This window comes from Abramis brama, assembly GCF_963993115.1.
Source record: "Abramis brama genome assembly, chromosome: 14".
NCBI lineage: Eukaryota > Metazoa > Chordata > Actinopteri > Cypriniformes > Leuciscidae > Abramis > Abramis brama.
The window spans coordinates 6,242,930-6,270,471 of NC_139976.1; the positions used below are offsets into that span (position 1 = coordinate 6,242,930).

Consider the following 27,542-nt stretch of genomic DNA (forward strand, 5'->3'; position numbering starts at 1 on the left):
CACCTTTTGAAAGTAACATGGTACTTCAAATAACGGTTGTATTGACTACATCATTCCACCAGTAGGTGGCGACAAATTACTGTTAAACATGTATTTGTCATTGAATCATTCATTCAAGAGATTCGTTCAAAACTGCTGATTCATCTTGTAATGAAACAAGTGAAGTGTTTATGAGTGAGTAATTGAATCATTCATTCAACCCGTTTTTTTTTTTTTTTCAGTCAGATTAAATAAACATTTTAAATAGACTGCAGCAATTAACTTTTTTTAGAACCTCTAGTAAATTGCATGCTATTTTTTTGTTGTCTGTTCAGAATCGTGGGAGAATTGTGAAAGAATTATCAAGAAGCGTGTAGCTTTAACATCTTGCAATCATTTTTTCTCTTTTCTTTTTCACTAGTGCATTTCAATAGTTCTGTATAAAACAATACTACAATGTAAAATAATATAAGTAATGTATAGTATAAGTAATGTAGAAATGTAAACAGACCCCAATCAGATAAAGTGTGTGTGTATATATATATATATATATATATTAGGGGTGGAGCCGAACCCGAATACGGTATTCGGAAAGGCACAAATAATGTGTTTTTTACGAATACTTATTTCGAACAAATACTTTAAAAATATTTGTATTCGGGAACAAGAAAAACTTTATATCAAAAAGCTGCGTTTCCTCATGAGACATGGCGACCGGCGGTGCTGCTGAGGAGGAAAGAGCCACATATGGAAATATTTTGGATTAGGCTAATGTCACGTTGTCATAAGGGGTCGTTCACATAGCGCGTTTTTTGCATGTGCAGATTTCAAATGTAGGCGCGCGGCAAGCGCGCTTATAATAGAAGCGAGCGGCGCGTTCGTTTTTCCAGGTGCGCCTATGTCCATGTTTGCATAGCAACGACAGACGCCACGAGAGAGCAAGCGCTTGTGGAAAGGAGAAAGCGGTGCGAACTGCGCTCTCCATGATGACGAGGAAGTATCAGCAAAGAATTAATTAATTTCTAGCCCTTGCATTAGCTTTAGATATATTTATGGAGATGAGAAATGAAATAAAAAGCCGTCATTAATATCAGTCCGTCAGAAAAGCAGTTCTAGGCTTATTCTTGGCTGGATAACTCTCGGTAATTTAGACAATAGGCTGTTGACAGAGTAACGTAAGGTAATGGCTGTTATGTTATTTTCTTTTCAATGACGTTCCTTGTTACATGTTCATTGCTGGATTTATGGAAAAACATCAACCAATATTGCATATCCATAATTATTATAATGGATACAATTAAAGAGTACTTACACTATAACGTAAATTAGAAGTGTAACGCAAAAAAAATGGATTTTTACACCTATTTTGAATTTTACTCGAATACAAATACAAATACAAATACTTTTCCCCCCTCAACAAATACAAATACAGATACAAATACCGGCTGCTTTGCACACCCCTAATATATATATATATATATATAAAGCACTGGTCTGTATTATTAGTGTTTCACTTACAATGAAAACAAAGACGTTATTTGAAAATTACATTTTGTCATCTTAAGAGGAAGGCATCCTTATCCGCATCATCCGCCTAAAGATCTCCAAGTATGAAAATAAAATAATTAAATAAAGTAGCCTATACCATTCATCTAGTAAAATACACTCAAATGTGGTCACTGCAAAAGTTTCCATGCTCATTCCAGACTGACTTGCTAATGCTAATAGATTCATGGCCCTATTTGCTATTTGGCACAGGCACAAAAACAAGCCCATGAGGCAAACACAGGAGAACCGGCATGACTTCTAGCTAAAATGATGAAGGCTGTCAAATCTCAAACACAAACCAATAAGTCAAGCTGCAGTTCTGAGCTGCTGTTTTGCTGTACTAAGCTAACTCCATGCAAAGATGTTATCGATCAAGGCCAGCGGGTACAGACAAGTGATGGAATAAGGTCAGAAAAAGAGCAAAAGGTCACTTGCTTGATTTACAAATTTATGTTGTTCATGAGGGTCTAAAATGTTTCAACATTATCTTAGACTGCTGTTTATATCCCTGTTAAAGATGACACCAATAACAACAAGAACAATGTATCTGCTGGTCTTAAAGGCCACCAAAATGGTCAGGCTGGTCTATTTGGTTTCCTATGTGGTTCTACAGGGGTTACAGACAGCTCAGCACAGCTGTCAAGGCTAGGACAACTAACCACCTCAATTCAGCTAAGACCACCAAACCACCTTAGGCTGGTTTCAAATCAAAATAGAGTATTTTTGCCTTGTTTATTAGATTTGAGGTCATCTACAGTATACGCTAGTGTACTCCTGAAGTAACCAAGATACCTTTTAGCAGATATACTCATTAAAGTCCTTCCCTTCCAGGAGAACAAATCAAAGACTCCGCTGAAGAAGAAGAAAAAGCTGTCCGGCTGGTCTTAGCTGGTTTAAAGTGGTCATGCTGGTCTCCCAGCCTGACCATCTGAAGAAGTGACCAAAACCCCTCTAAAACTTGCCTGCTGAACCAGCTTAGGCTCGTTTTAGCTGTTTTTTTTTTATCCTGCACTCTAATTTTTGGTCCAATAGCAAGCAGCAAATCATTATTCATGGCTGTGACGTAACCTAAAGACTATATTAAAAACAACACAGTAAAAGCACAGAACACAGAAAGTAAACTGAACAAATTCTCTTCTCTTTGATTAATTCCTTTAAAATAAAAACAAAATAAATAAATAAGGTAGATTAACTTATACCAGCTAAGACCAAGTATATATATCCAGCAGGGATGATAGGAATCAAAGGTAGGAATCAAAAACTTTGATGTTACATGCTGTGTTACATAAAGTTATGTGGGTTGTAACAATTACAAAATAAGAGAATTGAAAAATTTCCAGAGGAAATATGCTTACCTTTCCTACATATTGTGCATCTGGACCAATGTGTTCCTCTAAGACAAAGAATTGGTTCCATATCCATCCCCGCTTGGGCCGATGGTGGACCTCTGTTTCCCCGTCCTTAGTCTGGTTGTGGTTGCGAGTTGCATTGTGGCTCCTGGAAATGACTTTGGCTGGGGTGAAATGGCTCGCCTCATAACCCCTCTCCAGAAAACACAGGCACAAAAGTACAGGACACAAACAAAAGCTCGGGTTCACCTTCATGACTGCGAACAGGAGCGAAATTCCTAATATTCCGAAATGATTCCAAAAACTACAGCGAAACTCCCAAAAGTTCTGCAATATTCCAAACACACAGTGATATTCCACAAATGGTATATTCCAAAGGGTATAGATGGTTTCCAAACCCCCCCTCCTCCTCCACCTCCTCGTCCTCCACCACCACCAACCAGCTCCACCACCTCTACTCCTTATTCCCCCCCTCTGATGGTCGTTTGAGGGGCTTGATTTAATCAGACGTCGGACCGGAGGTCCAGAAAGCTTGAATGAGGTTCATATTTCAGTCGTTCATCTTCGAAAGGCAGTCGGAATGCATTTACATCATGCACTCTAGAGCACTCGAGGAAGAACGCAGACGCGTTCAAGCCAGGATGCAACAAACTTGTAAGATGACAGCAGCGGCCATGTTGAATCTCCTGTGAAAAGATGAGATGAAAAAGCAATTTTAATATTTCATAATGTTGCCACAAGAAAAGGAACATCTCAAAAGACATTTAATTATGACTACAGAATCCGAATTCACAGTACTCATAAAAGAGAAGGCAAAAAGTACCCGGATGACCTACTTCATCCGGCGAGATTCTGAAGTGCGCATACGATGGACACTTTACTATCCCATGATCCCACGGGAGATAATTTATGAATGACAGTGAAGCTACGCAACTGATGCCGGTAGGTCACATGATAATGACATGGCCAAAAATTAATTCATGCTACACACATTCATAATAAATATAGCTGAATGTTTAGCAGTCGCAAAGTAATTACTTCCCCTTGATAATGTTAACCAATATTCAATTAGCTATTTAGTCATATTTTCAGAAAACTTAGGTTCAATGTGGCTCCATTATGTCACCCAATATGTTTCACATTGGAAATGTGGTTACTTTATTTTAAGGTGTCCTTGTTACAGTGTAATTATACATTTAAGTTCTGAGTGATATTAATTAACACATGTAAGTGCATGTAACATATGTAACAAGGACACTGCAAAATAAAGCGTTACCGAATATGTTCTTTTACACAAGTAAAATGGCAATTTACACTGATGGTAAAGGAAAGTTTCCCCAAAAACGAACAGTTTGTCATCATTAACTCTCAGCATCCACTTGCACACTCTTTCATCCCATTTCATCTTTTATGAAAGATTTCGGACCAACATGAGGGTGAGTAAATGAAGACAGATTTTTCATTTTGGGGTGAAAAATTCCATTAAAAGAAGTAATTTATGAAATTTCCTTACTGAGAACCAAAACAACAGATGCTTGGCACAGTAAGTCCATCACTAATTAACTCCAAGTTATAATCAATATTTTGCTGTTTAACAAGGCTTGGCATAATATAGTACTTTTGGATTCAGTCTTATGCAGTGACTGCAATGCAGACAGAACACGGTCACAATGCAGTCAAATATAGTTTCTCATCCTATATTATCAGAATATAGATAAGTTAATATGAAGATGTAAAAGCTTATCTAATGTAAAATGATTACCTCTCAGAAAGATTGCACTTGGGTAACCTGAAATACAAATCTTCGAGTGTTCTTGGGGATATAAGGAGTTGCTAAACCAGGCAAGCATAAGACACTTTAGTCATGCTTTGGTTATAAACAGAAGACAAAAAACATTTAATCGTAAAATGTGAGAGATCATAGTGGAGTTGCGAATGGCATATTTAGTTTAATGAATGCAGAAATGCTAATCCCTTTCTATGCACTAACAGCACTCTCATCAAGGTTTAAAAGGTCAGGAATATAATAAAATATAATTAAATGTGAGAAATCTAGAGGATTCTGCATTAGTCAATTACCACAAAGTAATTCTGACTTGACTTAAAATATGTTTATGCTAACAAAGCTACTGATATTAAGGTCGCCTGCAAATGACCGTTTGCAGCAGGGAATGCTGGAAATTTGCAAAAGTGAAAGTTCTTCATGCGACCATAAAAATGATAAAACTGTACATTTTGCTGCAATGCAATCTGACTAAAGTCCCGACAGTTTTAAAGATTTGCAACAATGCCATAGAAGAACCATTGATGGTTCCCAAAAAGCACTGTATTAATCAGAAGAACCTTTAATCACTATAAAGAACCTTTTGTGGAATGGAACGGTTCTATGGATGTTACAGGTTCTTCATGTAACCACAGATGCCAATAATGTTGTCTTTAAAGTGTATGTATGTACTGTACATAACAGGCAAACAAATACAATTCTAAACTGAATGGAAAGAGACCAAATTCTCCACAGCTGATATAAACCTGTATTTTTAATTCTGGTTCAGATAAAGAACAAACTTCATAAGAGTTGCTGTTGTGTGTAAGTGCCTTAACTAATATAAAAGTACATATTCTGTACACGCATCAACTGATATTCTCATTGAAAGGGCAGTATCTAAAGTTAATCAAGTTTTAATAGAAATCCAATGTGTATGCATTCAACAGTTTGCAAAGGTTTCCAGCTAATTTTAGGATGACAGAACATCCAACAACTAAGTAACCACTATATATTGAGCATGCATGAGACTATAACTCAACGGATGCCTCTAAAAGCATTTGGAAGCTTCCAAATCTAATACTGTCATGGGTGTCAAATCAATTAAATGGTAAACAGTGGAAATCCCCTTAAAAATGTACATGGATTAAAAATATGTTCTGGAATCTTGGATAATCCTCATGTTTGAGCAAGCTCTTCAGTCAGGAAATAATGCAGCTCGCATTTAGTCACTGGTGACACCTATAAACAGAGCTGGTTGTTAAATCAAGACTTCCATCTTCTAAAAGGGATTAAAATTGTGTATCTTAGTACACAGACAAAGTGCGCACCCTGATCTGTCAGGAATGACTTCTCTAAAGAATACAAGTGTCAGCATTCTCAGTCAAAAAATGGACTAACCTAACTGTGTATGGACTATTCCTTCAGTGTCACTCAATCACTCAGCTGGATAACAAATAGCAAAGGTACACTTCAACAAAACAAGTGTACACGTGTATGTATAGTCAGTGCAGTGGTTCTCAAAGTGTGGGGTTACTGGAGGAGACTCTGAACATACAACATAACACAATGTTTAGTGAATAATGACTCACATTTAGATCTGGCCTTACACAAAGCTATGGCTTTATAAGACTATTCTTATTGCCCTTTTTTAGAGATGATACTTGTCTCAACAGTCAATAGCCATCCATCTCCTTTTGTGGACTATCTCTTCGGTTTAACTCCAACACACGTCAAGGAATTGACATACTAACGTAACGCCCAATATGACAACTGAAGCCTAAATCCTCTTACTTAAAAGTGCCAATCACTATTTCTTATCACTGTAAAATGAGTAAAAACATGATTATAGCTATACATAGTTCCCACATGACGTCACAACATACGGGCATTTGCCGACCCGGCGCCATTTCTGTGGGCATGCTGTGGGCAGAACATTAGACGAAGAAGCTGAAACGAGTTAATTTCGTGATAAAAAGTGAAAATGGTCATCTCCTGCTGGGTCAATGGATGTTCAAATCGTGCCGGAGGTTCAGTTCAATTTGGATTTTACAGTATACCCGTCATTAGACTTCATGAATGTGACAAGACAAAGCTTTTGTCAGAACAACGATGGAGGTTATGGCTGGCGAGGATAAACAGGAAAGAAACTCCCTCAAAACACGCAAGAATTTGTTGTGTTTTATTGCGAGTGTACACAAATATAAGTTAACACTTTGCAGTTTGAATGATGTCCTGTATGTACAAAATGACGAGGTATTAAAAACATACAAAAACAACATTGTTTCCACTGTTCGATCGCGCCCGCGACTCTCTCTCTCACTCACACACACAGACACAGACTGACGCACACACACACATTCCAGCCTTGCAATCTCAGATTATGTCCCTAAAGAACCCGCGTATAAAGTAGTTCCGCATTAACTGTTACATTAATTTGCACGCGAGTTTTAATTATTTTCATACCGTGTATATTCATATTCATGCACATATTTCCAGGCTCGGAATTGCTTACATGTGTTAAAACTCCTAGCCAATACCAGATAATGGTACACATGGATAATACAGTATCTGAGCCAAAGCTGCAAAAACAGTGCTCAGTTTAGCGCATACGGATCCACACCATTTCTGACTGAAATTTTCGCATTGTACCTCTCTCTGTCTTGTGTTAATAGAGTCTCTTTATAATCTCTGTCACTTTGTCTCTTCATGATTTTCGTAACATTATAAATAGAAAGAAATATTCAAAATTTGCTTGTAAAACTTTGTAAACAGCAGCTTATGCCCTCAAAGATGGCGTGTCCGGGGAGGTCACGTGACATTAATTGGTCTGTGGGAACTATGTATAGAAGCTAGATTTATGACACCACTGCTTGTTACTGAAACGCAATCTTGACAAATAGATTTGGAGATTTCTGTCTTTCCCCATTCAAGTAGAAGCTGCACTTGTTAATTTGCATTTGTATGCTTATTAACTACCTAAAAAAGCCCAGGCCCAGGGGTGTTCCCAAGATGGCCCTGAGTGAACCGACTGGCTCTCTGAGACGACGCGGCCGGGCATTATCCTGTGGACTGGATTTGATAAGGTATGTTTGGGATTTAAATTGCTCCGGTGTGTGTGTGTGTGTGCATGTGTGTCGGCACCTCCTGAGTTGCTCTTCAATCAGAGCGCTGATGTAATGATTATATTCCTGATTATAATTAAAACCCTTTTCACCCACCACCCCCTTTTCTTTTCCTCTCAGTCCATTGGTTACGGCTCACAGCTGTGTTCAATCAATGGCAGCTGGTCTCCAGTAGTGAGGCATTCATACAGCAGTGGGGACTTTCTCTACCCTCTGATCAGAGAGCAGCAGGATAGGCATTTCAAGTCATAATGGTTTAGATTACAAAATCAGTATTGGGTTCTGTTCCTAAATCTGCATTATTTTTTAGCAGTAAAGTGGAATATCAGCAGTGTTTAGAACAGTTTCTCAAAAGAACAGTAGAAAAATGAGTCATTATTCATTTTCGGATGTGACTAGTTTTCCTTTAAAGAGGTCAAGACAATTAGTTCACATTTATTGGTAACTTTGTTTCTTGAGCAGCAAATCAGCATATTAGAATGATTTCTGAAGGATCACATGACACTGAAGACTGGAGTAATGATGCTGAAAATTCAGCTTTGCCATTACAGGAATACATTACATTTTAAAATGTATTCAAATAGAAAACATCTATTTTAAATTGTGTAAACATATACTGTAAAGGTCATTTGGGAAACCAGTCTGAACTGTGCTTAAGACAATACAATATATGTGAGAACATTTACAAAGAGAAGGAAGACAGATAAGAACAAGAAAGACCAAAAAGTACTGTGAGTCGATAACATTAGAGCAGAGAAATGAGATGGAGAGAAAGAGAATGAGGCCTTGTGTTGCCTGGAGCGAGTATTTTCATGACCTGCTGTGATTTCTCAGTCTGGGCCCTCTGCTATATCAAACTACAGAAGGAGAGATCGGGGTAGAGGGTCAAACAACCTACGGCAGAAGAGAGAAAGACTAATGGTAACCGCTGTTAGAACACATTGTCAGACAGATGGAAGAGTAATCGGGCTAACAGTGAAGTTGACCAATTACTATTACTACTACTTAATTGACTAATGCTTCTTTAATATTGGGTCTACTTATAAATGGCACCATTTGGTGGGTCTCTAAACCCAACACAGCACTCAACTACTCTTACACTAAAAAACTGTGCTTTCAATCGGAAACTTATTCTCAAGTGAAAAATGTGCAGCAGGGTTAACAGTTAATCCAAAACAATGGCCAAAAAGATTAAACTATTTTGCATAATTATTAATAAAATAAACAATATATATATATATATATATATATATATATTAAAAATAGAAATATGTATTGCTAATATTAAAATAGTAATAAATAGTAATTTTAAATTATATTTTTAAAAAAAATATAAATCACATTAAATTCTTAACATTCAATTAGTCACATGAATTGACAAACATTTAATTTCTAAATAAATTTGCCATTAAAAGGTTTCTACATTAAGTCTAGCTGTTGGTTTATGTTTTAGAAACTGTATATGTTGATATATTACATTTCATCTTTGTCTATCCAATCATACACAAATGTGTTTCCTATACTTATGAATACCTGTGAATGTAAATGAGATCACAGATCCAAAAGCACAAGTGTGAGATGGTTGTTCACAGATAATCTTAGAATAGACATTTCATTTACAATACGGTAACAGCTTCAAGTTACAGGACTGGGGAGGTGAGAAAGGTATCATTAATTACAAGTTTTGCTTTCTGTGTTCCTCTCAATGTTTTTGTGCAAACTAATGTATGTACACTGACTGCCAAACTCTCCCAGATTACATCATGAAATATACATAACAATTTGGAAAGATCAGACACTCACCAATGAAAGTACTTACACACACACACACACTCACAGGCTGAAATGATACAACCGGAGTTACATTGTGAACAAATCTCTCCATCACCTCATGAATATTCATTCAGCCAATTTCCACCATCTTTTGACAGCTGAAGGTGAGAAGGCCACTTAGACATTGTGTTTTCTGGCTGCCTGTGTTGCAATGTCAGAAATAAATCGCACAGCACCTGCAGGAAATGACACTTGTGATTTCTGAGGGCGGTTAAAAGTGAGAAGAGATCTTGCTTCCGATTATTCATGATGCCATGCAGCAGCGGGCAGCGTTCTTTCTTCTGGACTTGTGTTCTGCTCTCACACAGAGACGCCGGGTGGATGATCAGTCAATTACATGTGAAGAAACTTCTAACATTCACAAGAGAGATATCCTACATACCTATTTTTGTCTGGATGGCAACGAGATCACAGAGAGCAAATGGAGACACTGGCTACCGTCTATCAGATTTTTCTCCTAAGAAAACACCAACTTAATCCAAATTTTAATAAAAGTGGAAATAGAGACCTTAAAAAATTAAAGAAAATAAAGAAAAAATAATAAAGAAAATAAAGACCAGAGTAATCTCACATAAAATAAATATGAAAAAAGTAAAATAGAATAACAAAATAAAACAAACAAATTTATTCACATAAAATAAAAATGAAAACAGACAAGGCCAGTTATTTGAAATGAAATGACATGAAATACCAACTTTTCCATCTTTCTTCTGTTCATCGGAGCATATTACTTGACCCCATCTCACTTATTGTTTTTCCTCTTCTCATTGGATCATGTATCCAGAGCAAAGTGACAGCTTTATCGTTCTGTTCTTCTGGCATGTCTGCAGCCATTTTAGAAGACAACACGAAGCCACGAAAGCCAGTGTAAGCGACATTCTCTGCACGGGTTTAGTGGCCTAAATCACTCCTGCATCCCATCTGCCGCACGTTTGATGAAGAGATTGAGAGGGAGGGGAAGGAGAGAGAGGAAAGAAAGGAAGGAAGGAGGGAGGGATGGGATTCTCCTGTCTTTCTCATCACAGAAGGAGGACACTGCCTCTGAGACAGTCTCCATCTGCTACACTCTGCAGAGAGCCATTTTCACTCTGACAGTCTATTTACCTTTAAAACTCTCTTCATCTCTCTCTCTGTTTCTCTCTCTCCTCGTCTTATTCACTTGCTGCATTGCAGCACATGTTGAGTTATGGTTTCACTGATATCATGTAGCAACAAAAAGCTCTTAACTGTCCTACAGTATATTGGGATGGCCGGAACCTCTACTGGTTGCACATTTCTACCACTGAACAGAAAACTGTAAGATTTTGGAGATAGATTTATCTCATATACATATCCATGTGCAGGACCGCTTAACAACATGTACACATTAGAACGATTAAGAAACAATGTGAAAATACAGAGCGACGTGTGACCCAAACAAGTCAAGATGAGGAAGAACTTTGCACATCATTGAATGATATTGTATATTCATGTGGCAAATTGTGGAGTTGCAATACATACATATTTTAGTGGTGTGCAATTACAGCTTTGTCTAAAGATGAAATTACTGTTTACAAACACAGTCTCAGTGGCTATACTGATTATTCAGATTAACGTGCTGTTTAAACTGAGCTGAAAAAGAAAAGAAAAAAGAAAACTTTTACAAAAGATCAGTGTGGATTTGGGCTTCTTTAAGTTTAAATCACATTGGTTGATTGTAATAATGTATTAGTAAATGTTGAAATTAACATTAAAAAGATGAATAAATTCTTTACCAGTATTTTAAATAGTTAGTTCATGTTAACAAATGGAATCTTACTGTAAAGTGTTACAATGCAAATTTAGTTTTTGCATTTAATTTGGATGTCGTATTTCAAATACACACTAAAAAAGAATACAATTAATCCTATTAATAAAAAAGATTTAATTCACCTCATTTTTTTTATTAATCATTTGACATTATTACTCATGTTATATATATATATATATATATATATATATATATATATATATATATATATATATATAAACACAATAAAAATTGTTGTGCATTAACATAAAATCATAACATACACAAAAGAGGTGTAATGGTGCAATGCTTTATGAATATATTAATGGTTGTCAGCACCACTTGAAGCCTGTAGTGCATTGTAAAGTTATTCATAATGCCCCTTTTATTACGCTATTGTGTGTAGTCGCAGGTGTGCATTTATTAGCATTTTAAAATGGCTTTAAAGATGGCTGACACAATGAGAAGTATAATGCATAATGAATGCATTCCAATGAATTAATAAAACCTATATCCTGCAATTTATATGCAGGTTTTTGATTATCTAAAGTGTGTGCAGCAGGTAGAAACCCCACCATCGGAAAGCTTCATCTATAAAAACAGCATGCAGTGAACTCTGCCCAAAAGCTTAGACAAGGAGGCGCACTCCATGTGAACAATATTGAAAGAGCGAGAAATAGAGTTCCACGGCACAACCTTATAAATTAACGTGTGAATGTTGATTTCAGTAACCTACGCGTTTCCTTCCGTACGATATCGTTCTTTTGCGCATGTGGGCAGTTCAGGACCAAAATGATTATGATTCAGGCAGCATTACAGGTCAGAAGTCAGATTGGATAAGAACATTCAGAATATTTATCCAGATCCATCTGGTTGGAAGTTGCAGTCATCACGCCGGTATGGAGACGAGTTTGTTGAGGATCAGTTGTGTCGATGAGGCCTTCACAGGGCTGATGAGGCTGTAGTGTGAACATAGCCTATGGCACCTTTTCTAACTTCTTTCTCACTCTTAGTGACACCTCCCTTTCCTCCCCTCACATAACATCTCTTATATTATTCCCTATGTGTGATTCGTTTTTGTTCTCAGATCTGGGAGACTGAATTGGCACCTGACTCTCTCATCTGTGTTTTAATACACAGAGAGCTCCCTGCTGGGCTCTGAGGTCTTTAACTGCATTTTGGTTGCTAGGAAACAGAAAAGCATCATAAGAGTGGTATCTCTATATGCATATATTCACACACAATACAATATGAGATACAGTGTATTATGCCTAAATACAGTATACAATATAATGGAAAAGGGTCTTACACATAATACCCTGGAGGGGTTCATTTTACGATAATGACTGTGCACTGTCCCACTTATTACATGGCTATTTACCGATGCATGGTAAAATCACCTAGCGCTCAACCTACTTGTAGCTTTTCATGAAAAACATGAAAACACCTCTGGGCTACTTAGCAAACAATTTAGCATGTCTTTATCAGTAATACCCTTTCTTCCACGGTACAAATGCTCATGCATCACACAACTTGTTGGTTGGGCCTAGACTCATGATTCGCCACTGATGATCAGCATATGAAATAAATGAAACATAAATGGAAAGACGGAGAAAGAGAGAACATAAAGGCTGAAGCTGAAAGGAAGCCCTGGGAATCCATGCAGAAAGATAAAACATATGATTAAATCATGATGTCTCTGATGAATGATGAAACCGAGAACTAATAGACACACAAATTCAAACAGTTTCAAGCACTTATGCTCCTGATTTAGCTCTATTTTATAGTATACAATACTATACAGTATGCTGTGCTTTTTATAACCTTTAGATCTTTTCAACATGAAGTTGCATCATTCTCTCCATAAGCAAGTATAATAACGTATTAATGCACACAAAAATGTTTCCCTAGGTAACCCTCGAGAGCTTGTTTTGTCACTGGAGAATCTCTGCAGGGCACCAACGCCATCTGAAATGGAAACATCGTCTCTCATTTTTCAGCACAAAGAGCTCCCAGGTGCCTATAGGTGATGACTTTCTGTCCCTGATTTCCTGCTATGTGTCAGATGTAATGTATAAATAGCCCGTGAACTGTTCGATTCGTCATGCTTCTGCCCTTTGCAATCATAATGATTCAACACAAGTTTAGATGAATACTGCGAGGTTGGACGGAAAAGTCAAATGGCCATAAACAGGAACAACAATATTGATTATGACAACCGTCCGAGAACCCCTAATGTTACATCATGACAAGCGATAATGCATGATCAATGGCTCTCAACGCCGCTCTGGGTTATGAAACTGATCTGATGATCTTTATGATCTTTGCACACAGCTGCGGTCTATTGAGTTGGTGGATTCTCAAAAATAAAAGGTTTCAAAAAGGGTTTACATCCCTTTGCAGTCAAAGGAGGATCTTTAGACAGTGACATGGCTCTTTGGAATCCATCTATGTATTTGCGTTTCATAGATGAGAAACATCTATGTTTACAGTAATCTGTAACTGTAATCTGTACTTATAGCCACACAGGCTGTGTTTTATATAATCTATATATAACCCAATTATACCACACAGTGCAACCCATAGCCATTTAGCAGATATTTTTACATTTCCAAGAGAGTGCTGCTCGAAACAGTCTGACTGACGAGAACAGATCAATCTGGACACTGATGGATCAGTGAAACAAACAGTGATATCGGGATGTGCTTCACTCTAATCCAGTCCGGCATACTCCAGTTGCTCTGTCTGGTTAAATTTGGGAAGCACAGTCTCAACTCAAGGGGGTTTGGGGGGTACTTCTTAAAATGTTATTAATCTAGTCTATTAGTTATTAATTTAGTCTTTTTGACTTAAAACATCTTAATATCCTTGAAACAAGACACTGCATAAGATATTAATTAAACTTTATTTTTGTCTTACTGCACTGGCAGGTTTATGTAAACCTGTTTTTTTTAATCATTTTTTACAACATTACTGTTTTTCCAGTATTTTTGAATGCAGCCTCATTGAGCATAAGATAATTCTTTTAAAAACAATTTAGAAAATTGTACCGACCCCAAACTTTTGAACAACAATGTACATATTATTTTACCTTTATTTACATAAATGTGCTTTCTGCATTACATAATGTTTCATAGCAGCTTTACAGTGATAAACAGGTAAAATACAATTAAAAATATATATATAAAATAAAAGTTTTGTTCCCTAGGTCTGACTCTTACACAAATTGTGTCAAAATGTTGGCCCAACCCTTGCTATAAGCTACATAGGCTATGTGTAGAGTAAACTGTGAACACTATTAACATATTTGTAAGTGCTACTCTGTAACAAAATGGCCAACTGAAATGAAAGTTTTCAAAATGGCCAACTGTGTTTTGAGTCTTCAGGTTCACAGCAAGCAGACATATGACTGTGGTCTCTAAAATAATCAGCATTGGAGTTTAATAGGCTTCTCTCTTTCATCACATCTGTTCTACCCTCTATATCTCTCCTTTTCACTTTGACACTCACAGAATTGCCTTTTCACCTTCTGTGTTTCCCAAAACAGCTCATTTACATTTAAGTTGCTTCTGAGTGGTACTTTTTCTGTATATCTGCTTCACACCATCGAACCAAACCTTCCTCAGAGTTTGGGGCACGCTCCCCGTAAGCATCTCTGCTGTTCTTTCTTTGCTTTGTAATGTACTGCAGCCTATTCTCATATAGTCACAGGTGGCTGTACATGTTTGGATGAGTGTGTCATTCCAAAGCAATTAGTATAAATGCACGTTTCCCCTGCAGTCTAATTTACAGCGTGATGTGTGAAGTGGCTTTTGTATCCCATGAGTGTACGGAATGAGTAGGCCTATGCATGTGTGTGTGTAAAAATTATCCTAGCGAACATTAGTAATGATATTTTTATCATGGCTGCCTTTTTCCTCTGTTCAGTCAATCAAGAGGTTATTCCAATCCGACAAGACTGCAATAAAAAAACTACATGAGACTTAACAGAAAGATAGGGCAAAAGCATTATACAGTATTTCAGTGCATAAAACAGTGTTTTATTCACCAACAACCCAAACTAGTTTAGCCAGGTACTAAATGTGCAGAAAAGGCCTGCACTGCATTTCAATTAAGTCATTATCGTAATTTTCACCTTTAATCATATAGCGCTTTACACAATGCAGATTTCTTCAAAGTAGCTCCACAGTATAAAAATACTGTAATGATCAATGATGCAAACTTCATCAAATGAGACAAAATAATCAAATTCAGCTGTAAAGCAGCGACAGAAGACAACAGTGTTATTATTCAGTTCAAGTCATTTGCAGTAAGTGTTGATTCAGTTCAGTTCAATAACTGTGTAAAGTTATTTTCTGAGCAAACATTGCTTTTTAAATGTAAATTTGGTTTATCATAAATATAGTGTTCGCTTGCTGCAAGTTACACCATTAGCACCAGTGGAAAGCATTATGTAATAATGCATTTAAAAAATGTTTGAGTACATTCCTATTCATATGAAGGGGGTGGATTGGAATCCACTGCTGCTTCAATGTATATGTAATGAGTGATTATAATCAAGGTATTAATCAATATTTTTCCTTCTAAATATCAAATGAGTTGAATGACTTCTCTGGAGATTTTACTTTGTTATAGAAGTTACCAGTGTGATTACTGAAATGTTCTTTTCATGTATTCTTTAATGTCTGTATTTGATATCTGAATGCAGTAAAAGTGCTTGCTTATTTAACCCGGCTTCCAGAAATGAAATAGAGACATTTTTTGTGTTTGAGAAAGGTCTTCAACATGTTAAAACATATAGGGGTCATTGAAGTCTATAGTTTAAGGGACCATTTCTCAGTTAAAGCCTTACTTTCCAGTTAGACTAAAGTGTAGCTCTCCTTGAGAAAGAACGCATTATCTTGATGTTTTGAGAGGACTCTCCTGTTTATAGTTAGAGCCTGGCCAAATCCAACCTTGGAAAAGCTGTGTGTCGGTGTGTGTGTTAGTCTTCTTGGTTACAGGTTAAGGAACCACTGGCATTATTGGAGATTGACTGAGTTGTTGTTCGGGACAGGCTGGCGCCCAACAATGCAAATCTGAGAACTGGAAGGTCACGACGTGCCTAACTTCAGGGTCCGAGTGTCAGCTGCATAATCTATGGAGATATGCTTCAGTCTATCTGTATATGTGTGGAAAATTACTATGTTTATCTATTTCTTAGCCAATGAGAATCATTCAACCTGTAAGCAATGACGTAGCTTAGACCTTGGAAATGGTATAACTGCTGTGATCTTTGTAACTGTAAGCGGGGCGGCCTACGAACTCCTGAGTGAGTCTTGAAGCTGACTTCTGCTGATGAAACTGCAAACTATCTTCAGTAAAACTTTTCTTCAATTTATTATAATTCTGACTCTGGGTCTTCTTTCAGTTATTTATCCTCTGCATTTCACCAATACTGGTATCATTTATTTAGTGAACTGAGCACTAAAATACAATTGCAATATTGCAAGCAAATAAATAGTGTTATCAATGGGTGCAATTCATTTTTAATTCATTCAATGAGTCCTCCCACTGTATATTTGAGAGAGAGGGAGATTATTGACTTGCATGAGTCTGAGTATGTGTTTTAAAGTGAGCCATATTCTGTTTTACTGAGTTCTATCTCTCTCATAACTTTTTCTGTCACGAGAGCTGCTGAGGAGTGAAGCTCATGGGAAATTCTGAGGAGGAAGATCAGAAAAATTTGCACAAATGCTAGGAGATTTCAGAAATGACAGAGCGAAAGATAAAGAGTGATAGAGAGATAAATGTAGTGATATAACCTTTGGTGCGGTAAACAAATCAGTTTTATGAATATAGTGCTTCCATAAAATACCAATGGTGTCGTGAAATGTCTTAAAGCCCTTAAATGTACCACAATAAATGAGAAATGAAAAAATGATGATGGGGTGAAAAATGAAAGGGTGGATTAAAAGAAAAAGAAAAGGAGAGGGGAAGGAAGATGAAGGAGTGCGGAAAGGAAATACTGTAGATGGAAGAGAATGAGAAGGGAAAAGCAAAGGGAAAAGGAACAAGTAAATGAAAGGGGAAATAAAGGAATGGGAACATGAAAACGGGAAGAAAAAGGAAAAGGGTGAGAAAGGAAAAGAAAGAAGGAAAATAATGAAAGAGGAAGGAAAAGGTGAAAGCAAAATGGAAAGGGAAGAGGAATGGAAATGAAAGGGGAAGGGGAAAATAAACCGAAGGGGATAAGGAAAAGAGGTACATGTAGGGAAAATGGAAAGGAAAAGTTGAAGGGATGAGAAGGTAAAGGGTAGCAGAAAAGAAATTAAAGGGGGCGGAGGAGGTGAAAGAAAAAAGGGAACGGACGAGAAGGGGAAAACGGAGGAAAAAGCAACAAGAAAGGGGAAATGGAAAAGGGAAAGAAGCAGGAAATAAAACAGGAAAATAAAAGTGATAGGACCAGGAACGAGGTTAAAAGAGATAAGAAGGGTAAGGGATGAGAAGGGAAAGGAAAGAGGAAAATAAATTAAAGGGGAAGGAAAGGGTGAATAAAGGAAAAGAGAAGAGGGATGGACATGAAAGGGGAAGGAGCAAACAAAACTAAAGGGAATAGGGACAAGAGGAACATGAATGAAGAATGGGAAATGGAAAAGGGGCTGGAAATAATAGCGGAAAAGAAAAGTGAAAGGACTGGGAAAGTAGTTGAAAGAGAAAAGGAAGATATAAGAAGGAAATAAAAGCAGAAAAGAAAAGTGAAAGAACTGTGAAAGAAGTTGAAAGGGAAAAGGAAGATATAAGAAGGGGCAATGAAAGGGGAAAAGGGAAGGGATGCGAAGGGAAAGATAACAGGAAAATAAAAGAGGAATGAAATGAAAATAGAAAAACAATTAAAGGGAAATAAGACAGTAAAAATGTAAAGGAAAGAGAGAAAAAATGTCAGAGGGAGAGGAAAACAAGTGGAAAGAAAAGGGAAAGAAGGATGAGAAAGGAAGTATGGTACAACATATAGAGCAACATATTCAAGATCGAGAAGAAAAGGAAAGACAGAAGAAAGACAAGGAACAGTAGAAGTAAACAACGAAAGGATGAAGACTGCATGTGCCATCACTGGCTCTCTGTGATCCATGCTCATGTTTCATCTACATTCTTCTCTTTTACCAAGACAAATCGGTACTTTCATGACAACCATAAGCATCCTTAACAATCTCACACAGCAGAATAATCACTTCTTTTTGTCTCCATAACAATGTTTCTCTCCTCAAAGTGCTGTTTGAAATCACTGCCTCAACACTTAGCAATAAGCCACACAGTATTTGTCTTGCGCAGACATGCTAACACAACAAAACAGAGAAGTATAGACATTAGCCTCCTGCAGGCAAAGCCAAATCAGCCTCCAATGCTAGTTTAATTCACGCTATTAATGACTTTCTGTGAACTGTGACACAGGCAAGATTTAGCATCAAGAGTATTTGCTTAATTAAAGGGCTACATGAAGTAATGAGCTGTCTGGACTAGAAAGCTGTGTATTCCTGCTCTATTAGGACGAGTCAGCTATGCGAAAGATGAATTAGAGGAGCAGTATCACAGGTCTGAAGGTTATAACATCTCAAGGGCTTCATTCACTAACTGACACTTTGGTTCCCTTTCGAGAACGTTTACTTCGTATTGCGTAGCTACACGCAGTGGGAAAACTCCTTTCCTCGAGAATATTGAAGCCTTTATTTTAAAACGCAGAGCAGCTGCACAACCAGCACAGTGCAGAGCAGACTAGCACGCTGGTTGGCTGGGCTGCGGGAACTGCACAAACCTATGGCGAAGCAGCGAGGACGCACAAGTCTATCAGGGCACTTTGCGCCGAAGCGCACCAGAATGGGCGTGGCTGCTGACTATATAAGCAGCCCATTTCGCCATAGGAGTCAGATCTTAATCTCCTTCAGCGACCGACGTCTTCGCCGACCGACGTCTTCGCTGACTCTTCTGAAGCCTTCACCTCGCCATCGACTAGCCCAGCAGCGGAACGAGCGACTCTGCCTTCCTGCGTCAGCAGATCGGCGCCACTCTCCTGATTCGCTGTTTCCCTGCGGCCATCCGGCGAACGCATATCCTTTCACAAGCCTTCAAGTGTTCGCTGCTGCAGCCCTTGTAAAAAAGAGCAAATTTCTCGTGACGTTGCTACAAATGTCATGCGCTGACTGCACGGCATGCAGGGCCCCCCTAGATATTATTGTGAAGAGTGCGCTTCCTGCCTGGGCCTTGGACACGCAGAAGCGGCACTCAAGCAAGGCGGCTGCTCTCACTGCGAGAGCATGCCACTTGCCTCTCTGCGCTCACGGCTAGCTCTCCTTACTTCGGAGCCTTGGAGGGGCACGGAGCCCTGAGGGGCTCAAGCCTCTGATATCCCATTCGCGGGGCCTGACTCTGTCTCGTCCCCATTGGACTCTGACTTTAGTTCTACTATGAGCCTCGGGCCACATAGCCCTAGGCAATGGTTCAGAGCGAAGTCTTCAGCTAATAGCACGCCATTTTAAAATGGGTTCCCACTGCGTATAGCTACGCAATACGAAGTGAACGTTCTCGAAAGGGAACGTACTCCGTAACCTCGGTTCCCTGAGAGTAGGGAACGAGTATTGCGTAGCCGGCCGTGCTATTAAGCTGCACTTCAGGTCTGTCGCTTCAGTAGATTTAACCTGATTCCTATGGCGAAATGGGCCGCTTATATAGTCAGCAGCCACGCCCATTCTGGCGCGCTTCTGGCGCGTCCTCGCTGTTTCGCCATAGGTTTGTGCAGTTCCCGCAGCCCAGCCAACCAGCGTGCTAGTCTGCTCTGCATTGTGCTGGCTGTGCAGGTGCTCTGCGTTTTAAAATAAAGGCTTCAATATTCTCGAGAAAAGGAGTTTTCCCACTGCGTATAGCTACGCAATACTCGTTCCCTACTCTCAGGGAATCGAGGTTACGTTAGTAACAGAGTACGTTTTCTGCTTTGTTTGGTGTGAACCGCCTTTCAGAAATTAACAGGGTTAAGGTTCAAAGATTGATTTATTATGTGGCTTTTATTTAACACCGCATGTTCTCATGAGAAGACCCTTCAAAAATGGTTAATTTGGTTGTCAGTGGCTGCATTTACTAATGTCTGTAGACTTCTCTCAATGAAGCACTCAAATGGCCATTGGTACTGGCAGTATATAGATTCCAGATGGAAATTCCAATCTTTGAACCACTGAAAGGCAGTTTGCGCTAAATAAATAAATAAATAAATAAATAAATAAATAAAAATTATATATATATATATATATATATATATATATATATATATATATATATATATATATATATATATATATTATTATTATTTTTTTTTTTATGGGTTCATCTGAATGCACTATATTTATAAATATTGAAATAGGTTAAGCTTAGGATCACTCAAAAATAACAAAATAAAATATAATAATAATTATTATTATTTGTTCATATTGTTTGTTTTTTATTTATACATATTTAAATATTTTCATTTACATGGTTTTTACATAATTCATTAGGCCTACATTTCATAAGTTTTAACTTGACAAATCTATTATTGTTGTATAATAAATAATAATAATAATAATAATAATAATAAATTATTATTATTATTATTATTATAAAGAAGAAGAAAATATGTTAGTAGCGTGGTTTAGTATTTTGTGCATGTAATTCAGACATGTTGAGCAGAACATGCAGGTTTGAATCTGCCATGCATGTCTTGATTCCATTCCTGCTCTCTAATGTCTTTAGTTTTTGACTAAAAGTGGCCTCACAGCTCTGTCATGCATTGTCAAAATGAAGTAACAGGATGTGAAGAATCACTAAATTGTCCTTTTGGAAACGACCACATCATTTCCATACGTAACTAGGCCTGTATGTCACTCAGCTGAGGGTGATTTACACAGCCAAACGATGCTGCTCTCTGCTGAGAATCAAATCCCTCTCAAACCCTTCAACCAACTCCTCTGCAAAGTGGCCCAAATTGAATCATTTCAGAAGAAGGAGCCGAGAACGGATGCTCACCACACACAGCAGACTCAAAAAGCTTTCTTTATCTCTTTTCACGGTCGTTTTCTTTCTATCTCATGAAATCTTCCATTTAACCCACTGACAGTCCGATAGCACACACTCTGTATCAAACCACAAGCATCCTTTCAGAGGAGGTAATAGAGCAACGCTGTGTCTCGAACAGCAAACAGCTTTGTGTGCACATCTCTGTGTGTGTGAGGAGGGTGTACCAATGAGAAAACAAGCTGCCTTAGAAGAAAAGTGGCATGAAGCAGAAAGACAGACAGACCTGGCAGACACCACACCACACACACACACACACACACACACACACAGACCGTGCTCCAGCAACTTCTCTGGCAGTGGAATCTGCCCAAACATTATTAGCATTCATCATGATCTCTTCCTCTCCTTTGGTCTGGGTGACGGCGCGACCCTGGCTCAGAGCTCCAGCCGAGCGCTGGATTTTAAGTGCGTCTGAGAAGATAAGCCTTATAAGCCGCAGACATGCACCTCTCAACTGTGTCTGGAAATCTGATGAAGCGCACATCATCTCGTACGCAGCCGAACGCAGTCTGTAGAAGGTTTAGTTCACACGGCGCAGCGGGAGATCCTCAACAGATACTGAACACCCTGAATACAGATCTCTTTTATCCTGATGTCGACTCCTTGTCTCCTGCATGCTTGAATATAGTAGCATTTCTCACTTTCTCTAGTCAGACTTCCTTCAGATAACTCACTCTCTCTCATACTACACAAAACACATTCGGTATGATGCACAAGAATAGAAAATGTTCCACATTACCTAATGATATAAGTCCACAAATGTCTCTTTGCCTCCGGTGCGTTCCGTAAAGTTTCCAAACAGACTTTCTGTCCCATGCGTACCATTGTCACCGTGCGTCTGCGCTCCCTTGTGGAGCGTGTGCTGCTCTGATCGGATCAGGATGTGTGTGTGGGAGAATCCTCTCTCACTCCTCCGCTGCAGCAGCTCAGGCGAGCCGAGAGATCCGATTGGCCGTCTCAGAGCTCACGGAGCGTCCGTCATGCGTGCGCCAGCCCTCGTTGCTTCTCGTGCTCTCTCTCTCCCTCTCTCTCTCTCTCTCCCTCTCTCTCTGCCTCTATTTCTAACCGCCTGCATACACTGCATGCATACCAGCACAAACCATTAATTTCATTTTCTTCGATCATATTAATATTATAACCTCTAGTATTTCATTTTCTTCATTGCACAATTCTGATTTTTCTCTGTCCCCCCCCTGCCCTCCTGTAAGGTCTGTCTTTTTTTAAACATATTTTATTACTCGCCACTCAAGGCTGTATTGACACTGTCATCTCATTTTTTCATAAATATTTCTGACAGACTGAATTATATTTGGGACACTTTCAAATGTGGTAATGAATCTGATATTTGGTAATTTTACCTAATTTTTACCTAGTTGTTTTTACCTGCCTGGTTCTGCCTTCTCAGATTTACGGTACATTTATATGTACAGCAACCATCATAACTCACTTTTTGAAATGTCTAACTTCATTGTTCTCCTATTTCTGAGCAAAAGGATATTTTGAGAGCTTTGCTTTGCTTGGACTGCAAAAAAAATAAATAATAATAATAATAATAATAATAAAATGTCGCAATAAAAACGAAAAAAAAAAAAAAAAACGGATATTTTCTTCCATATTGTGACATACATCTGAGTTTATTGAAATTATTGAAAAAAAAGTGGACCTGAATCGTTTGTTGAATTTTGAGATGTGGGCGTTGCACTCATAAATGAATGCGAGCTTGCAGTCGACTGTGGAGGGGCGGGGTTTAAGCGGAATAAATGATTGGAGAAGTCCGCCATATGTCACCAGAGTGAAGACTATCATTTTCACCATTTATCGCTATACTATCGTGTTTACGAGGTCAACGAAAAATAATCATTCACAATAATATCTATAACATGCATGTAGAAATAAATAGGGAGAATTTTCATGTCATACCATCTTTAAGAGAAAGCCAATTGCATCTGCATTTGATCGAACAAACTAACATGCAATCGAAAAGCTGTAATCCTGATATGATTGGTCCCGCTTTCAGAAAATCAGTTACGAAATACTGGGGGAAAGCGATGTCATCTAATTAATAAGGTTTATAATGTTCCCCCAATCTTTTCAATTCACTACATACCATGTAAATGTGTTTGATCTTTGGTCATTTAGTGTCCTTTTATTTTTACTATTGAGACAGCAAAGAGCACTAATGCTGTACTGAATATTTTAAGTCATAATTTACATAATTTACATAAACATTGAGCCACTGACATGTCATTCAACTAGTCAGCGGGTCAATGTTTATGTAAATAATGTCTGCCGCACCATTATTGTTTATTTAATAACATGTTTTCTGAATGCAAAGTGTCCGGGTTGCGTAATTCCTAATATATTATATAGGTTATTATTATTGTAGCTTCCTGATGATTAACCGAAAATCACTTGTCTTGTCCTTTGGTTCGTATAAAGTGAAAAAACGTTACACACTCACAATGGTAGTCTAATCGTATGTTTCAGTAAGATTTTTGGTAACTCTTTACTTAAAGCCTTTATGTATAAATCATTATAAAGGTATGCATTATGTGCATTATAATACATTATATCTTTTCATAAATAATTGAAATCAATGTTAAAATGCATTATATTTGCAGATTCTGAAATTGGTTGTTTGTCATGTGTTTTAATGCATTATACTTTCTAAAGGTGTTCAATGGATAGTTAAGTATTATAATGTATTATAACTGTGGTTACAATTATTCATGAGACTATACATTTTATTATAAGGTGCATTACAAGGCATTAAATTACTGCATTAAAATAGTTTTATAATGCATTTTACAAAAGGGCTTTAAGTGTTACCAGATTTGTTTTTTTTTCTTTTGAAAGAAAGAAATTAATACTTCAGCAAGGATGCATTAAATCAATCAAAGGTGATAGTATAGAAATGTATAACATTACAAAAGTTTTATATTTCAATAAAAGTGTTGTTTTTAACGCCCCATTATGGATTTTTGAAAATGACCTTTCATGTAGTGTGTAACATAGCTCTAAGTGAATGAAAACATCCTGCAAAGTTTTAAAACTGAAAGTGCACCGTATATAAAGTTATTGTCTTTCAAAAGTAAGAGTCGACTCAAAGTCAATTAAATGAATCGTTTTTCAAACGAGTCATAAGCCGTTTCGTTGTGACGTCAAGACGAAACATTAGCATATTGCCCGCCCACTTATTGCACACGCAGACACCAGGGAAAACTTGAACCTCAAACCAACAGCTGATTCCTGTGGATACTGGACAGCATCATGTCGAGAAGACGCTGTGCTCTACAATGTGAAGGTAAAGCCAGTTTTTTTTTTTTCACTGCCCAAGGACGAGCATGTGAAGAATCAGTGGTTAAAATTCATCTTTACCACGATATCACAGCAGTAGAATCCTAAACTTTTGCTGTGTTCCCTTTATTTTACTGACGACTGCTTCTCAAATCTCGGAGTTCAATACAGGATTCGCAAACCGCTTGCTCTTGAAATATGGTGTTCAAAATACTTAGTTTTGAGTTTTATATTGTGTTGGTCTCATGCTAACTGGTTAACTCACATTATTACTGTCTTACTGAAATTCATCTGCTAATCAGTTGTAGGCCACTATTACATAAAACTGTGTCTATTAATGCAGATTGTCTGTCGTTCTCACTACTTTGAGGAAAGATTAAGCATGGAGCAAGATTTGTTTTACAGCGTTTATGTTACATCAGTCATTCGCGCTAGAGCTCGGCTAAATGCAGTTATTGATACAGTTTCCACATGTTCACCGCAATAAATTAGAAAAATACGTAAATAAATAAGTATAAGTAAAATAATCGGTTTGTTGATGGACATGCACTTGTTCATGCTGATGGTGAGGAATTACAATTGCAACATCTCATGTACCTCAAACTGAGTAGTGTATCACTGAGAAACACTGAGTCCTGCTCGAGTCGTCCTTGCGATGGAGGTTCGGGTTCAATAACTAGTTCTTCCAATGTTTCATCATCGGACTCGCGCTCAGATTGATATGGTAAAATCGACATTATCGTTTGTTACTCTGTTTAGTTTACGGTGTAGGAAGCCTCAGGACATGCAGAGCTGATGTTGTTATGGCAATGGGCGTTTTGGTTTCCGTCACGCGCGCTGCACACGGTACACCAATCACAACAGACTGAGCTGTCTGGCCAATCAGAGCAGAGTTGCTCGAGGAAAGGAGGGATTTAGAGAGATTGATTCATCTGACGAGTCGTTTGAGAATTATTGAAAATGTGGTGATGTGAAAATATATATTATGCGAAAATTAAACAGTTTTTTGACCTTTGATGCATGTAAACCTGTTGTATGTGACTCCAAACCAACATTAGGAAACTTTAAAATAGCATAAATAGGGGCACTTTAACATTCATCAAATAATCCTGAAAAAAATAAAATAATAATAATTCTACAAAAATTAAGCAGCACAATGTTTTTTTAAAAAAAATGTACAATAATAATAAATGTTTCTTGAGCACCAAATCAGGACAACATTTTGTTTTTACTATATTTTGATCAAATACATGCAGTCTTGGTGAGAATAAAAGACTTCTTTCAAAAACATGTTTTCAAAAAATCTTACCGACCCCAAACTATTCAACGATAGAGTAACAAGCACAACTAAAATCATGTGATCCACAAGGCGACACAGACCTAAGAGCTAAATAAAACTAAACCCATGATAGTCACATACTTCATATAGTTCATTTTTGAGTTTTAAGTAAGGCCAAATGCTCCAAATGATGCACAGAACTACTCGACCGACTTGCCCATCAACAATCATAACTAACTTCATCAAAGTCTAAGTAGAACACAAAACGTATTTTGAAAGCTTTGTTTTGCTTGGCCTTGGAGCGGAAAAACCTACGGTATACTCATGATATCAGTGCAAACCAACTAGACAGCAGCAAACAAAAGCATTTATGCCTCCATGTCTACTGATAACACAGCACAGAACAATATACAATGCTTTGCAGTAATTTATTAATGTAAACAGTCAACTATGCCTAAAAAATTTAAACAGAAAATAAATCAGATACACTGTATGTCAAACTATCAAGATGTGCAGTGTAAATGCAGCCAATATACCTCACAGCTTACACCTTTAATTTTATTAAATCGGTTTGTCATCCCTCGCTCATTTTCTCCTCTCCCTCCTGCAGGTGAGTTGAAGACCAGCGGCGTATCTTTTCTCTCTGGGGCTTTGAAGGGAAACTTAATGAATAATGAAGAAAAGATGAGATGTAGCAAAGGAGAGAGTTAAAAAAAATTGATTTGAGGAGATGGGGAGTGGGAATGAGAGGCCCTTCATGAGCCTCCATAGCCTTTGAAATGATAGATATAAAAAAACGATAGAAAAGAAGGAGTGAAGGCCTCTCCAGTGTGTTCACCCATCAATTAGTCGGACAGCAGGAGGTGTGGAGGAGAAGGGAGCAAGAGGTGGAGCGTGTGAAGTGTCGGACGATTAAACCGGCGAGAAGGAGAGGTGAAGGCTGAGGAAAGGAGGACTGCTGAAAGACAGCAGGGACATGAGGCAGTTACTGACTTCTCAACTTCACTCATTCCAGCTATTTATCATTCGCACACGCTATCTGTCCAGTCCCTGGAGTGCACGCGTTAACGTTTGCCACACACAGGGCAGGCAAAGAGCTTCCACTCAAACGAGTTTGTGGTAAAATCAATGACAACCTTTCAACCATGACCGTTCGGTGATACGTTGAGTTCTAAAAATAAAAAAAATAAAAACGCTATCCATGGCTTTCTTGCATTCAACAGAACCAACAAACAGATTTTCACTTATTTGAGTACACTAGCATACAGAACACCTCAAACACATGGGCAAAATCTTCAACATGTACTATTATTTTTATTAAAATAAAAAAGCTAAAAAAAAAATAAAAAAAACTGAGTATGCTATGGTCTGAGTGTAAATTTCACTTTTAGTAGTACACTAGCATACATGCGCGGAATTTTCAACATAAAAAGTGTAAAATAAGAAGTAAAATCATTTTTTTTTTAAATAAAAAATGACATTAAATAGTTTAACAAATAAAAAAAATAAAAAATAATAATAA

The 27,542-nt window shown here is 37.7% G+C and overlaps 1 protein-coding gene across 1 annotated transcript in view; it reads right to left on the minus strand.

Annotated features, from left to right (window-relative positions):
• LOC311095750 (cadherin-18) overlaps positions 1-22,333 on the minus strand; it is a 102,212-nt gene extending 79,879 nt beyond the window's left edge. The window contains exons 1-2 of the mRNA XM_084134481.1: positions 22,184-22,333; positions 2,883-3,562 (exon numbers count right to left, since the gene is read on the minus strand). Of these exons, the coding sequence (XP_083990607.1) occupies positions 2,883-3,131 (249 nt within the window). The 5' untranslated portion in view covers positions 3,132-3,562; positions 22,184-22,333. The remainder of the gene's footprint in view (positions 1-2,882; positions 3,563-22,183) is intronic.
• Positions 22,334-27,542: the final 5,209 nt, after the last annotated feature.